This window comes from Pezoporus occidentalis, unplaced genomic scaffold (genome assembly GCF_034315485.1).
Source record: "Pezoporus occidentalis ecotype Australia unplaced genomic scaffold, CSIRO_AGI_Poc_V1 ctg66, whole genome shotgun sequence".
In the NCBI taxonomy this organism is placed as follows: domain Eukaryota; kingdom Metazoa; phylum Chordata; class Aves; order Psittaciformes; family Psittacidae; genus Pezoporus; species Pezoporus occidentalis.
This window is the reverse complement of record NW_026916009.1, coordinates 1,862,924-1,876,290: the sequence shown is the minus strand read 5'-3', so window position 1 is coordinate 1,876,290 and position 13,367 is coordinate 1,862,924. Positions and strand designations below refer to the sequence as shown.

Here is a 13,367-nt window from a genome sequence, read left to right as displayed (position 1 = left end):
ACACTGGATCATCTTTTGGATCCCCTTGGAAATAGTGAAGAGGTAAGGGTGAAAGAATAATTAAGAATAAGAGACTCCTTAAGAGCAGCTAAAGATAGAAATCTGCAAAGCTGATGTAACCTTAAGTGAGGAAGCAGAGCAAAGACATCAATTGCTCCCCAGCATGTAAAGCAACTAGAATATACCAGACCCAAGCCAGAGACAAGCCCTAGTTTCAGTCAGCCCTTGTCCAGTTCAGAGAACGCAGTTGTCAACAGGGAAGTATATTATTTTTTCCATAAGGATTTTGCTTAGTCTTTCAATTTGGTACTTATTTCTTTCCAAAGAAGTTTTGAACACCGAGTACCTGATTTCTTCCTACTTCACTTAAGTGGATGTTCTCTTTCAAACAAGTGTTCTACAATTAGAAGTCAGCACAGACCTCTTCCAAGTTAATTTTGTCTGGGTTTTGTTTGGAGTTTCATTTCTTGCTTGCTTCTCCAGTTTAATCTCAAGCAAGTTAACACATAGCAAACTCGTTTATGCACGGACTATTTTTCAACCCCTGTTAGTCAGAAACGGTGTATGTGGATCTGCCTTATTGTATGTACAGACAGAAGACTTTGTTTCAACTGCAAAGAGAAAGTCCCAGGGGAAGTTACACACTCTGAAGAGAAGGTGTTTCAAGAGGTCTACTGAGCCTCCTCAGAGGTGAGCACATCAAAACTGCAAGCAAGTGCCAACTAACCGTATTTCCCCCTCTGTAAGACAGCTACAAAAGTAGTGTCCAAATAGGTCAGTATTATTAGGGCCCAGCTCTCCATCATGTGCAACTCCAGCTGGTGACTACCTCATACCTTTTTGGTCAGCAGGGTGAGGGGGCACATGTGGGTACTTGGAGTGCTTCTTGATATGGAAGTTCACGTTGTCCAGCTCCACGTTCAGGCTGATGGAGGCGGCTGAATCACTATCCATTGTGGACTGGAAGCTGCTGACTGAAGTGCGCTTGCTAGGGCTGGCGGAGTCTTTTAGTGTTGGGTAAGGGGAAGATACAGGGAGGAGAAGGGTTCAAATGGGAATCATGAGGGTATCGGAGAGGAGAAAAATTGTCTTTACTACATAAAGGCCAGTGTGCAATACTACAGGAATACAGTATTTTTATAGTTCTAATCTTATCTTCAGGTGTGCATGCTAATATATTGGGCATTCTTTAGTGCATTGCTATAGGCCCAAATCAAGCAGAATTCTGCTTGAGAAACAGAAGGCAGCAATTTACATGCTTCTCCTCCATTAAAAGTATAAAGTTTTGCCAGTTGCAACTAAATATAAAATACTGTATCCATCATAAGAAACAGGAAAACTAGTTAGGTTACAGTTTGCTTTAATCCTTACAGCCCCATGCTTGCACACACGAACACACACACACATAAAGCAAGACATGGTTAAACTACTATGTTCTGAGGACTGAGGATAACAGGGGAGAAGGCAGAGTGAGCACAAGACTCAGCTGAAACTCACTGGCTAAGTTATCTTCTCCTTCATCAGCAATCTGCTCTGTGTCACTGTCATCAAACTTGATGTCTTTGAACCAGGATGGCTCAGAGTGCCCCTCTACAGAGTTCACAGAGTCACTGTCTGGAGATGGGGTTTCCGAGAACTCCGTGCTCTAGAAGACAAGGAAGAAAATTTAAAAAAAAAAAAGGTGTTAAAAGTGCAGCTCTGCTGAAATATTAAGCCGCTTAAAAAAAACCAGCCTGCTACAAATGCAGATCATTTTTAAAGTCAGAGGGTACTCTTAGTGGGCTGAGCCAAGTTAGTCATACAGCCACCCCACTTAGCATGAATTAGGAGCTCTCTGGAACAGAAACCAAGTACTTCTTTACACTTCCCACATGCTCTTTCTCTGCCTCCTTCCCACTTCCACAACTAAGTGGCACTAAAGGACAAGTTTCTTCTACTGCACATTTTCTGTCGCCACATCCAGCTAAGCAGTTTTGAATGCTTGCTATCCCCCCAGCTAATTTGGGTGATGACTGTATCCTTTGCTCAGAAACCAGCACATGCAGCTTTTAAGGGAGGCTAATTCTAAGTTACTGAATCAATTCTGTGACTGACCAAAGTAGCTCTAAGAGTTTCACTCACAACTCAGACTCCAGCAGGGGCTACTGTGTCCAAGCAAAGCCTGCCTAGAGTGCCAGAGAACCTGGAGAACATTTAAGTGATTTCTATCAGCCATTGTGATCTCAAGACCTTAACTATCATTCCTTTGGATACAGTTAGTGTGACAACCAACTGAATCAGCAAGCAAGCAAGTCAACAAGAGTCTCCTGACTCTTGTCCAGGAGAAATGAGATCAGACAGTGCTTTCAGCTGGTGAGAACAAGGATTGGCTTTGAACTATTAATAACATAAGCCCCTTACAAACAGTTAGAAACAGGGATCCACAAGCACTTGCTAGTTAAGGGCAAGCTTTTACCAGCAAACTGGGACAGTGCAGTTGACTAGCGGAGATGCCAGATGAAGCCCAACGCAATCTCAAAGGAACACCACATGACTGTGGCCAAGAGCTGAAATTCATGAGGAAGACAAGATGCTAATGGCTGCAAGCTTTCTGACTGAGCTGCAACAGACAGCTGAGCCATTCTTTATTGTAAGAAGCTGCAGAACATGTGAAAGTCTCAAATGAATGTTTTCAGGTAACAGAGAGACTACAGAGATACCCTGTTCCAGTTAAAAAAATAATCCAGTCGCTCAGGCCAGTGACTGCTCTTACCCCTTAGTAAGTTTGATTGCAATGAAATATGGTAGGATAGCATCCCTGGTCACTGGTAGCCTGCCTTCCCCTCAGATAGCTAGTCTTATTTGGGAGGGATGAAAAATACCCCCTCCCAGTCTTGTACCATGGTGTGGTACCAAATTCTTTATTACTGCCATAACTGGAGATCAGGAAAAGGTTGCCAATACAATATATAAGAAGATCCAATATTGCATATCTAAAAAATCTATTCTTTGAAAGTTTTTAAAGAAGCAATTTTGAAACAGAAGAACACAACCACCATTGTCTCCGTCACCAGTAATTGCACACAGATTCTAGATTCTGCATGATGGCAAAGATGCCACAAGCACAGACTATGCTATTTCAAGACCTCCATGGAAAACATCTGCAATGAGAGGCACTGGCCTGGAAAGGAGACCCTTTCGTCCACTTTTTGTAGTGCACCGTCTGTAATAACGCATCCTCTATAGAGGACAGTCCCAAAGTTTTCTTGGCAAATGCAGCTTCCTCAGGCTTTAAATCACTAAGGAAAAAGGCCAGTTCCCCAGACAGCTGATTCATAGATATGCCTGTTGAGAACAGGATTAGAAAAGATTCTAGTCAACAGCCAAACCCAGCAAAAAAAAAAGTTTTCCTACTCCTTTTACCTGCAATGGTCTGTAGAGAGCATACTCATCTCTGAAGAGCTGATCATGATGACTGACACATTCTAGCCAGCGTCCATCAACCAGCGCTTGTCCTATTGCAATGGCTTGGACCCTGGAAGTATGAAAATAGAGATGGTTTTCCAAGTCTAGTTCTAAACACACACAGTTTATACTACAGGCATGCTACAAAAGGGAAGAGTCATTTGCTATGCACTATTTGACTCATCAGTATGTCATTAACCAGACGCTATTTAAAATACAGTGGAAAGGGAGTGGAATGTACTGATTCAAGTATGGACCTGGATGAGGAGACTGCTAGTACTCTCAACTCAGCTAAGGTGTCCAAAAGATGTTTAAGACATATTGTTTGTGCTCCTCCAGTATTGGCAGCTTGAGTTACATATACACTAAGCATCTCTACTGAGTGAGGACTTGCTCTATGCCTAAGTACCATCTCAGTTTTATCCCCCTCTCGCACAGCTAAATACACCAGATTCTTTATACTCACAAGGTTAAGAGCCTGCCAGCCCCAGCAAAAATTTAGCTATCAAACACTATTAGTGATCTCTGAACCTATGGGCAGACTTGCCCTTTTGAGAATAAGCGAACATTTTTGGATAGTCTTTGTAACACATTAACTGTTCTCCAACTGTCTGAGTGATACTTGTCCAATAAGCTACCACCTCCACCAACTCCCAAACCAGACAGCCTCCTGAACCCTGTTGGTTTGGACCACACAGAGTGAGAACCCTACCTGCTTTGGTAGGTAGCAAAGAAAATATCCACATTTTCTTTCTTTCTCATGTCCCTGCAAAGGGGTCTATCTCTGCAGTCTAAGGCACACTATTCTCAGCTAAAACTCGGAACCTCCCATGACAGAGATAGATGACATCTGCTGTCTTAAAGCATCAGGGTTACCTTGTGGTTATGTGCCCATTTCTGATGAGCCAGTTGACCAGCTCTTTTCCCACAATGCAGTTGGGATGTGTCCGCAGCCAGTAGCGATGGTCTTGAAACTCCATCCCGCTGTTGTGATGGCAGATTTTCTTCCACAGATCTTTCAGTTGGACTGAGTCCTGGACAAGAGGATGTGCAAATTACTTACTAGTCTGAGCTTATCACTGGTTTCAAGGACATCAACCTAGGCTCTCAGATCAGCTTCTAGATCAAGGGCCCTCCACAGACAAAATCTAAGCCGTTCTCCACACTTCTGCATGTGAAGGTACAAACGGAAACAGCAAACATACATGAGATCAGCTCCTTGTATTCTTACTCTTATGTAAAGGTGAGAACAAGGAAGAAATAAAGACAGTACCCTCAGAGTTAAGTTTGTTTGGGTTTTTTTTTAACGTGGCAAGATTTTGTACTACCTAGAAGATACTTATGTTCTTACTACTCCCCTTTTGCACCCTATTCTCAGACTCAGGTGGTGTGTGTAAATGAAGTGTGAGACAACAAAAACATCATCCAGAAGAGGGTTTTTCTATACAATCTATTCTTAACCTAGGCTTTGTGAAGCATACGAGTCCATTAGCAAGCCCCAGATACAGAGCAATTGACACAGCAACGCACACTGCTACGTTCAGGTTCTAGGACACCATTTCTTATTGGGGATCCCTTTTTGTATTGTTCAGTAACAAGTCTTCTTTTAGACACTGTTGGCATGGCCACTAAGCAAAAGAGGTGTTTATACCTCCCAATTCAATTAACCATTTTTGACTCTGTGGATCAGTACCCTCCAGCACTTGGTACACATCAGCCTCAAAGTCATTTTCAGGCCTGTTAAGCACGTACACCAACTCTTGCTTAGGCTATGCTCCATCCAAACTGCTCAGTCTCTTTGTACCTGGGCCTTTTTGCTTTCCACAATACGCCCTATCTTGGCACAGCACAGTCCCATTGCTGCAGAGAGGAAACTGGGACTTGGGATTATTTTGAGAGCAACAGAGCACCCCAAGAGGTGGAAAAGAGACACTGCACCTCACTTTCTCAAATGGCTCAGGTGTTTTGTGTAAGGGTAGGGAGAGGAGAGGGGAAAGCTTAAGTTTTAACTGGCTTCAGCTTTCCAGTTAACTGCTACACCCACATTACTGCACTTTCCCAAGAGTGCCCTGAAATCCAAGAGTTTTCCTTCACTTCCGTTACTGGACTGGCTTTCTGCTTTTATTTCCAGCAATGGCTGTCCTAGTTGTTATCCTAAAATCTATGTCATCAGCTCTCCTTCCATACCAGGTATAGAGTCAAACGGATCAGTAATGAAACACCTCATAGGATCACAAAATTTGATGCAATCAGCGTTTCCATGGTTCAGCTGCCTTATAGTTTACCCTTAACTCACATGCTGAATTCATTAAACTGCACAAACTGGCAGAACCCTTTCAAATCCAGGATTTTGACCTCTGCTTCACATAAAATTTGCTTATCCCAGTGCATTTACATCATCCTCTAGCTTTTATTTAATGAGCAAAGTTCATGAGTCTTCTGAATGGACTACATTAAGCTTTAAATTACCTTCTGATATAGAGTGAGCTCCATGTGCTAAGTGCATTAAACAAGAATTCGCAGAAAATCTTACATTACTTGACACTGCATCTTCTGATCTTACATGAACAGAAGCAATACTACCAATCCTCTTCTCCCCCAAGGAAGCAAAGAGACAAAAATTAAACAATGTGAAGCTGAAGTGCACTGGGACTTGATCATCTTGGTCCAAGTTGTGTTCATAGCACTTTATATTTCATTTTTCCTGCATTAACATACATGCACAGGCAGGACAGTGTACAGATGTGTCTTAATGTTCCTCCCTCACGTGATTATCTATTTACAGAGCACCCACAAAAAGAGTTATGCAACTGAACAGGAGCTAGTTTTTCTACACCCTCAGGAATGCTTGTATGCATTCTGCTGACAGTAGGCAAATACCTGACAACACAGAAATGAGCCTTCCTGATCTCAAAATGGCAACATGAGCAATCTTGAATCTCTTAATGCACGAAAGACACTCCCTTCCCTTCCCTGCATCTTTTTTGCCCCATCTGTTGGAAACACTTCCCCTCCCTCAAAGAAAAGAAACACTGTTTTCTACTGAAGATTGTACAGTAACTGTCACCTACAACACTGCCTCTGTGGGGAGGGGTAACAGGATTACGCAGAACACTGTTGAACATTGTTTTGTTTTTTTTTACCAAGTACGTCACTGCAACCTTCCACAAATTGTGGTATTTATTCTGCAAACAGAGGGAGGGACCAAGTTAGGTTTTGCCCCAATAAGCTGTAACAGCTTTAACTTATTCATTGTGGTGTAACCATTTTGACGCAGCCATTTAAAGTTTTCAGTCATGTGGCTTATGAAAGGGAAAATCTAAACCTGAAGAAATACAAAATCAGGTCATTGTGCTACAGGTTTAACCCAGAAGGAGCCACCATACACCAACTCCACACCACATAACACACTTTACTAACAAAAACTGTAAACACTTTTATGCAAACACCGTATGAAACTATGATTTGTTCCAGGAAGATGGAACTGCCCAAAGCAGCACCAATATTCTCCATCCCTACACTACCTGGAGGATCAGTACAGGTAAGACTGCTCAGACAAGAGCCTTTAAAGGTAGCAAGATGCAAGAAAGGCAGACTTCATCGCCTTCACAGAGCAGGACAAACAGAAGACTGGTTAAGGTACCAGAAGGATCTTGCGCTCATCCTCAGTGGTCTCTGCCTTCGTATGTGTGCGGCTGGCCTGGGGGCTGACAGATGTCTCATAGGCAGGAACCATCGGTGAACCTGATCGATCCAGTGACAGGTTAGTGATGCTGGCCGACCTGTAGTGGAAGAGAGAAGGATTAAAATTCATTGTGCAGTGCTCCAGCAGAACAGGCATTGATCTCATATCATGCTAAAAAGGAACTTAAAGCTAAGAACAGACTTACTGCTTGAAGCTTTGTCCCCCATCAAAACAGGAAAAAGAATTCCTAGGATGCAAATGTATTGCTTTGGAACATCAAAGTTAAACCTAAGCTTTTGTAAAGCTTTTTGTAGGAAGGAGTTAGAACTAAGTTTAGCCACAGTAATTCATATATGTCTACATTTGAGTAGACTGGGGAAGGGATGGGATGCTGGGTAATTAGTAACTCCAGCAGCTTGGAGGCAAGACAGATACCAGCAAGGGCAGCCAACACCCAGGATACCTGTAACAGGGCAATGAGATTCCCCCTCTCCTTAACCCATTTAAAGTTGCTTCCTCCCTCTGAAATAGCTGATAGCTTACAGAGTCCAGGAATTTAAGCATCTGCTCTCTAGGGTGGCTAAACTGTCTGCTGAAGTTGGAAGTCACTCCACCTGCAATCTTCCTTGTACTGCAATACGGATCATCCACCTCATATCAGTACAGCTGCTGAGAAATCTTGGCTATGCACTCCAATACAAACACACCATTTTGCAATTATCATTGCAAAGCTAAAAATGCAAATGAAGTTCCAGACACCCTCTGCTCCAATATCCCACAATTAGACTAAGCCTCTCAAGAAAGAGTGCAACTTCTGCAACCCAGCAGCAAAAACCATGCAGTGCAAGCTATTAATGCTAACAGCACCCTGAGGAGTGAGGACAGAAAACACTTCTGCAAACAGCAAGACGGAAGCTTAAAATGCCAGTGCTGAACTGCCTCCAGAAGCTTGCAGCAGTTTTGAGTGACGAGACCTGTTGCCAGTCTCTAGTCTCTTAATGAAACTTGGATAACTTCACAGAACTTGGTAACTGGCAAACAGACACTAGTTATTCCAAAGAATTCACAACAGATGATGTGGATGAGCCCAGGCATGAAAAAGCAATGCCACCCTCTTTCAACTTTTTTTTTCTGCAAGGAAGTAGGCACTAATAATACAATAGTCTCAAAATCACTGCTTTTTCCTCCTCTGTCTCTTAACAAGAATACAGAGCTGATAAAGGGGTTTAGTTAGGTCCTTTTTAGTAATTTATGCAGAATCAAAGGAAACTCTATTGGTACTACATCCATATACATCTAGGGGTGATAAGCAAACACTTTCTGTCCTAGTCAGGCATTCAGGGCAGGCTGAAACTCTGACAATTTTCTGCTGTTCAGATCCTCTCAAGATAAAGTTAGAATGGGCAGAGTTTTGCAGCTTAACAAAAAGCATTATTGATGCAGAACATGAGACTGACATCAAAGTCCATCATTAAGCACTCCTCCCAGTTGTTTCACAACAGCCACTTTAACTATGGCCCCTACCTGTAAGCAGCAGGGATATTTGTGTAAAAGGACATTAAGCAAGACTCAGAACAGCCAGATTTCATGTCTGTGTCTTTATCATCACCAGTTACATCCATTACTTCATAGTATTTATCTTTTCTAAAAGCAGAGGGGAGGTTTTGCAATGAAAAAAGTCCTTATCCTTTAGAAGGACCTGCAAAGGAGGAATTCAAATGCCTGCACTTGCAACATTTGACTGTTGTGCTGGGCTTTTTTCCCCTTAAATGGTCTGAGAAAAATCAAGACAAACTCAACACAGATACCCCATGCACAGGAAAAACAAATAATACTAAGTAACTTCTGCTACCTGCAACTAAATGCACTCAATCTTTCATCTTTTTTTTGCTTCATCTCACCTAGAAAGAGGCACGGTTTAGCTTCTCTCAAAGAAACATCTACAGCGGCTTTGAGACAATCTAAATGGTAGCATCACTTAACCCAAAACAAATAGTTGTTTTCACAGGTTCAGAATTTGATTATTTCTCATCATTGCTTCTCAAACATGAGTCCAGACAGGTAAGTTACTATAGTGAGGCCACAAATTCTAACTTGAATGAGCAGTTTGGGTTTGCCAGGTCCAGCTTAGAACCTTTCTACTACTGCATGCGTCAGCAAAGGTCTTTTAAAATAGAAAACATCCATTCAAACGGAAGGAGGAGAGCATCCTCAAGGTTTCAGACATTTTCTGACGTCATTGCAGTTATTTAGCATTGAACTTTCAACTCTGGACTCCTTGCCATATTTGGCCAGAATTGATTTTTGGTTCTAGTTTATTCACCAGTGTTTTACTCCCCCTAGGCAAGATCTTTGGTTCTCAGCTTGTACAGTCAGTATGGATCTCCTCTTAACCATTACCATCACACAGAAGATAAAGACTCCAAGTGTGCGCTCCCTGAAAGGCACACCCAACATCCTTCTCAACAGAAGTTCCCTTGTCTTTGCTGGTCCTGCCAGATCCCACCAAATTGCTAAACATTCTGCATGCCTGTAATACCAGTGCAAAGAAGTCTTTGAATGTCTCCTGACTCCAACACTGAAATCTGGATTATCTTCAATCTGTTCCTTACACCCTTGCTTCAACTTTATTTCCCAATTTAACCACAATGAAAGTATGTAACCAGAACCATAGCAGAAGCACTGTGAAGTGGAAACTACTTCTTCTTCTAATACCATCCTATTTAGTGGGATTAGGCTCAAGTATTCACAACTTGTACTAAAGCTCCAATGAACATTTCCAAGTTCATTCCAGCACTCTTGCATAAAGGTCTATGATAGGATTTTAGCCTAAGGAAGCCTGACTACCTTAAACAAGATTATATTTAATGAAAGAGCAGAAGGAGCAGACTGGGGAGGGGGAAGGGGGAGAAAAAGGGAGGAACAACACACAAAACCAACAAAAACTACACTAAACAAAACTAAACAAAAGCTCCTCCATTAACTCAGTCTTTACCTCTCATTAACAAGCATCTGTTAGTCCTTTTTCTTGGCTTCCTCAGAACTCTACCTTTCTTAGACACTTCTTTCCCTTTCTGTCCTTTTCATCACCACCTTTGACTGATCCAGCAGCAAACTACAGGCTCCTCAAAAGTAGTATATGTACAAATTAGAAGATATACATAAATGGCCTTTCCTTACCACTACATATGGGATATGGGTAACAGGGTGTCCCATTTTGAACATGAAACAGCATGCTCTTTAAAAACAAGCCCCAAAATACAGACTTTACAGTGAAAGGTATGCTAGGAGTGCATCCAGAACAGAAAGTACTCAGATGTGATTAGTTTACCTATTCCTAGCTGGTGACTTCCCTGCATCCTCCTGGACAGTCCCGAGGCGTGCAGACAGCGTGGGAGTTGAAGAGTCTGGATGAATCAAGCTGCAAGAAAAAGGAGCATATTACAGATGTCTGAGATTTGCCTCATGCAGCAGTGTCAAAACAGCTGGAATTAAAATACAGTTAATTCCAATGTTACCTCTCATTCACACCCACAATTATTAAATCAACAAGGGAACAGAGAAATCTTTCCCCACATGTAGATAAATGATAGCTGGAGGATAGTGCTCAAGTCTTCTCACTTCAGACTCAAGACTTAAGTAATACAGCCTCTTGCCACTTCTTGCATTATCCTGCCTTCCTGCCCACTTTCCCTCTATCCCTTTTTGTTTACACATCTTCCTTACAGGCTGCTATTCCATGCTTTGGAGGTGAAGGCGTTGCCCCTGTATCTCAAACATAGCATTGCTTTGATAGCAAAAATGATATCTATTGATACTGTTAGACAGCTTTTACCCAGATAGCCAGACAACCTTCTGTAATTGTTTAACCTGATCACTATCACCTTTGCACTCCTTTTCCTTCCAGTCCAGAAGGAAGGACAGACAGTAAATGTTCATACACCACCAGTATAAACCCCTACTGGATAAAACATGAGAGATAAGCCACTGCACCCTAACTGATACAGCTGTACTGTCTGTGCTCTGGGATACAGACTTCTTACTAGCATGATAGATGCTCTTTGTGAGAAGACATACACAGTACAACCTTGTCTGAGTAGCTGTACTTGCACAGAGTACCCTACTCCTTTATTTTTAAAGGACATACTGAAAAGACAGGTTCTGACTCAAGAATTCCTTGGTAGTTTCATACCTGCCTGTACTTCTGTTTTTAGGAAAAGAAGCACTCCATCTTTTTTTTTTTCCTTTCCCCACATTGAGTTAAATCACAGTCCTCAGAAATTAACTTGCATACCACTTGAGAAGGAGTACAGTGTTCTTTTATTCATCTTTCAAAAATAAAGACCCCCTTACTGAAGGGCAGTGGAAGAAATATATTTTGAAAAAAGTATAAGAGAACATTTATAGCTGTCCTTTCAATCCCACTTCCATTAAAACAGATGGTTACTTCCACCATTTCTCTCCTATTTGCACAGACAGCATCTCTTACATTCTCTTGCCCAACCCAAAACCTGACAAGTAAAGCACCAGATTTGTTTCTTGATACATTGGTGGTTAAAAGGGATGTTTTTTTTTTTGATTTGTCTAAAGACCTGCTCTGCCACTGGCATAGAATCACTGATTCAATAGGTTAAAGGAAGGCCTGCAAATAATTTAAAGCTCCAATAGCAACATTTCCAAATTTCAACTTAAAGCGAAGAACATAAGAAGCAAGCACAGGATTAGATTCTTTTTACATGAGACATACTTTTAAGTTTCCTAGATGGAAACCACCAGCTTTGTCTAGGCAGGGGTGAGCCTGAAAATACAATTAAGATTATGCATCTCAGCACAAAACCACTCACTTTACCTTTGCCAGGTTAGATCCTCCTCCAGGAAGATGTTGCGGCTAGCTTTACGGCTCCCAACTGGTGTGCGTGGCTCACCAGGATCCAGCACTGATACAGAACATGCAGAATCCGACAGAGCATTTAAGTCTTCTCCAATGGAATTGCTGTCTGTGGAGTGTGCATAGCTTAAGGCTATTTTGCGGCAGTAAGTGCAGGCTCGGAGATCCCCTATGGAAAGGGGAACCAGAGAGTGTAAGTGAACAGGAACAAATACTACTCTGTTTCTACAGGATCAGAGGTGTACAGTGGTGGAAAAAGGATTTCCTGTTTCAAATCCTCTTTGTGTGTTTAAGTCTAGTTCTCCTATTTCCTTAAAAAGGAGAACGCCAGATAATTATACACTCAGTGAATTTCTCCAAGTCAAATGATGCATAACATTATCAGTAAGAGAGAAACCAGTTGTGGGGAGAGGGAGATAGCACATGTGCACACTGAAATCATGGTACAGCAATAGCTAGTCCGATATAAGACATCAGCTGATGTCTGGGAATCATCACCTCCATCAGATGAATTCAGTTTGGTAAGTGGTATTTGAAAGAGTTTCCCTCACCCTCAATTAGACCACATGGCTCATTATATTTTAAAATTACCATTACAAAGAGCAGCTTCTACTTGAGCACACTTTTGTAAGGAACACCCTTGTTAAATAGCGGCTATATTTGTTTTGTCATCATGGACACAGTAATGGTAAAAATAAGCAGGCGTAATCCAACATTGTGCATGAAGAAACTGGTAGAATTAAGTCCTGTGATTCTTTTTGCATATTTCTAAGCCCACTATAGACCTGTACAGAATTCCCTAGCAGATGCCAGAATCTAAAACACAGTAGTCATGAGCTGAGCACACAGAGAATGTTCTGCTTTTCAACAGATAAACCCTACCTGTATAGCCCATAAATTTTCCAGGGATTTCCTGATTGCAGCATCGACTACAGAAGATCTGCCCACAGAGTCGACAGTGATGCCTCCGTCGGAAAGTGGTGAATTTCTCACTACAGTCATAGCATTCCTTGCACTGGCTGTCAGGCATCCAGTACTGCTTCAAGTCACTGTCCTACAAGGAAAGGCAGCAGAGAAAGTTTTTTATGTAAACACAAAAGCATGTTCGGATCTATGATTGCTTTGTAGACTGTTCACAAGAAAATGGCAATGTCATATATTCATGTGTGCGCACACTCTTGTGTATAAGCACAGAAAAGATTTTTCACGTGGTTTTGTAGTGAGTCAGAAGACTGAGAGAGTTCTTAACTGTGAGAATAAATCTAGCAAGCCTTTGCCTTCTTGATGCAAGATGGAGGGAAAGCAGATAAAAGTTATCATGAGCTGTAGATAAAGGTCAAGAAGAAACAA

General features: G+C 41.8%; 1 protein-coding gene and 1 long non-coding RNA gene across 6 annotated transcripts in view; one reads left to right on the top strand and one right to left on the bottom strand.

The window, feature by feature from the left end:
* PIKFYVE (phosphoinositide kinase, FYVE-type zinc finger containing) overlaps positions 1–13,367 on the bottom strand; it is a 62,656-nt gene that overhangs the window by 36,911 nt on the left and 12,378 nt on the right. For 4 of the 5 annotated variants that reach the window (XM_062640608.1, XM_062640605.1, XM_062640609.1 and 1 more), the window contains 8 exons: positions 12,900–13,071; positions 11,979–12,186; positions 10,461–10,550; positions 7,088–7,226; positions 4,321–4,478; positions 3,403–3,514; positions 1,498–1,645; positions 837–1,004 (listed from right to left, as the gene is read on the bottom strand). In XM_062640608.1, coding sequence (XP_062496592.1) covers positions 837–1,004; positions 1,498–1,645; positions 3,403–3,514; positions 4,321–4,478; positions 7,088–7,226; positions 10,461–10,550; positions 11,979–12,186; positions 12,900–13,071 — 1,195 coding nt within the window. The remainder of the gene's footprint in view (positions 1–836; positions 1,005–1,497; positions 1,646–3,402; positions 3,515–4,320; positions 4,479–7,087; positions 7,227–10,460; positions 10,551–11,978; positions 12,187–12,899; positions 13,072–13,367) is intronic. The other variant, XM_062640606.1, reaches the window with a different exon arrangement.
* Positions 6,712–9,582, top strand: LOC134175116 (uncharacterized). Its single transcript, XR_009968900.1, has 3 exons — positions 6,712–6,789; positions 6,919–6,985; positions 9,473–9,582. It is a non-coding gene; the product is annotated as an uncharacterized LOC134175116 (long non-coding RNA).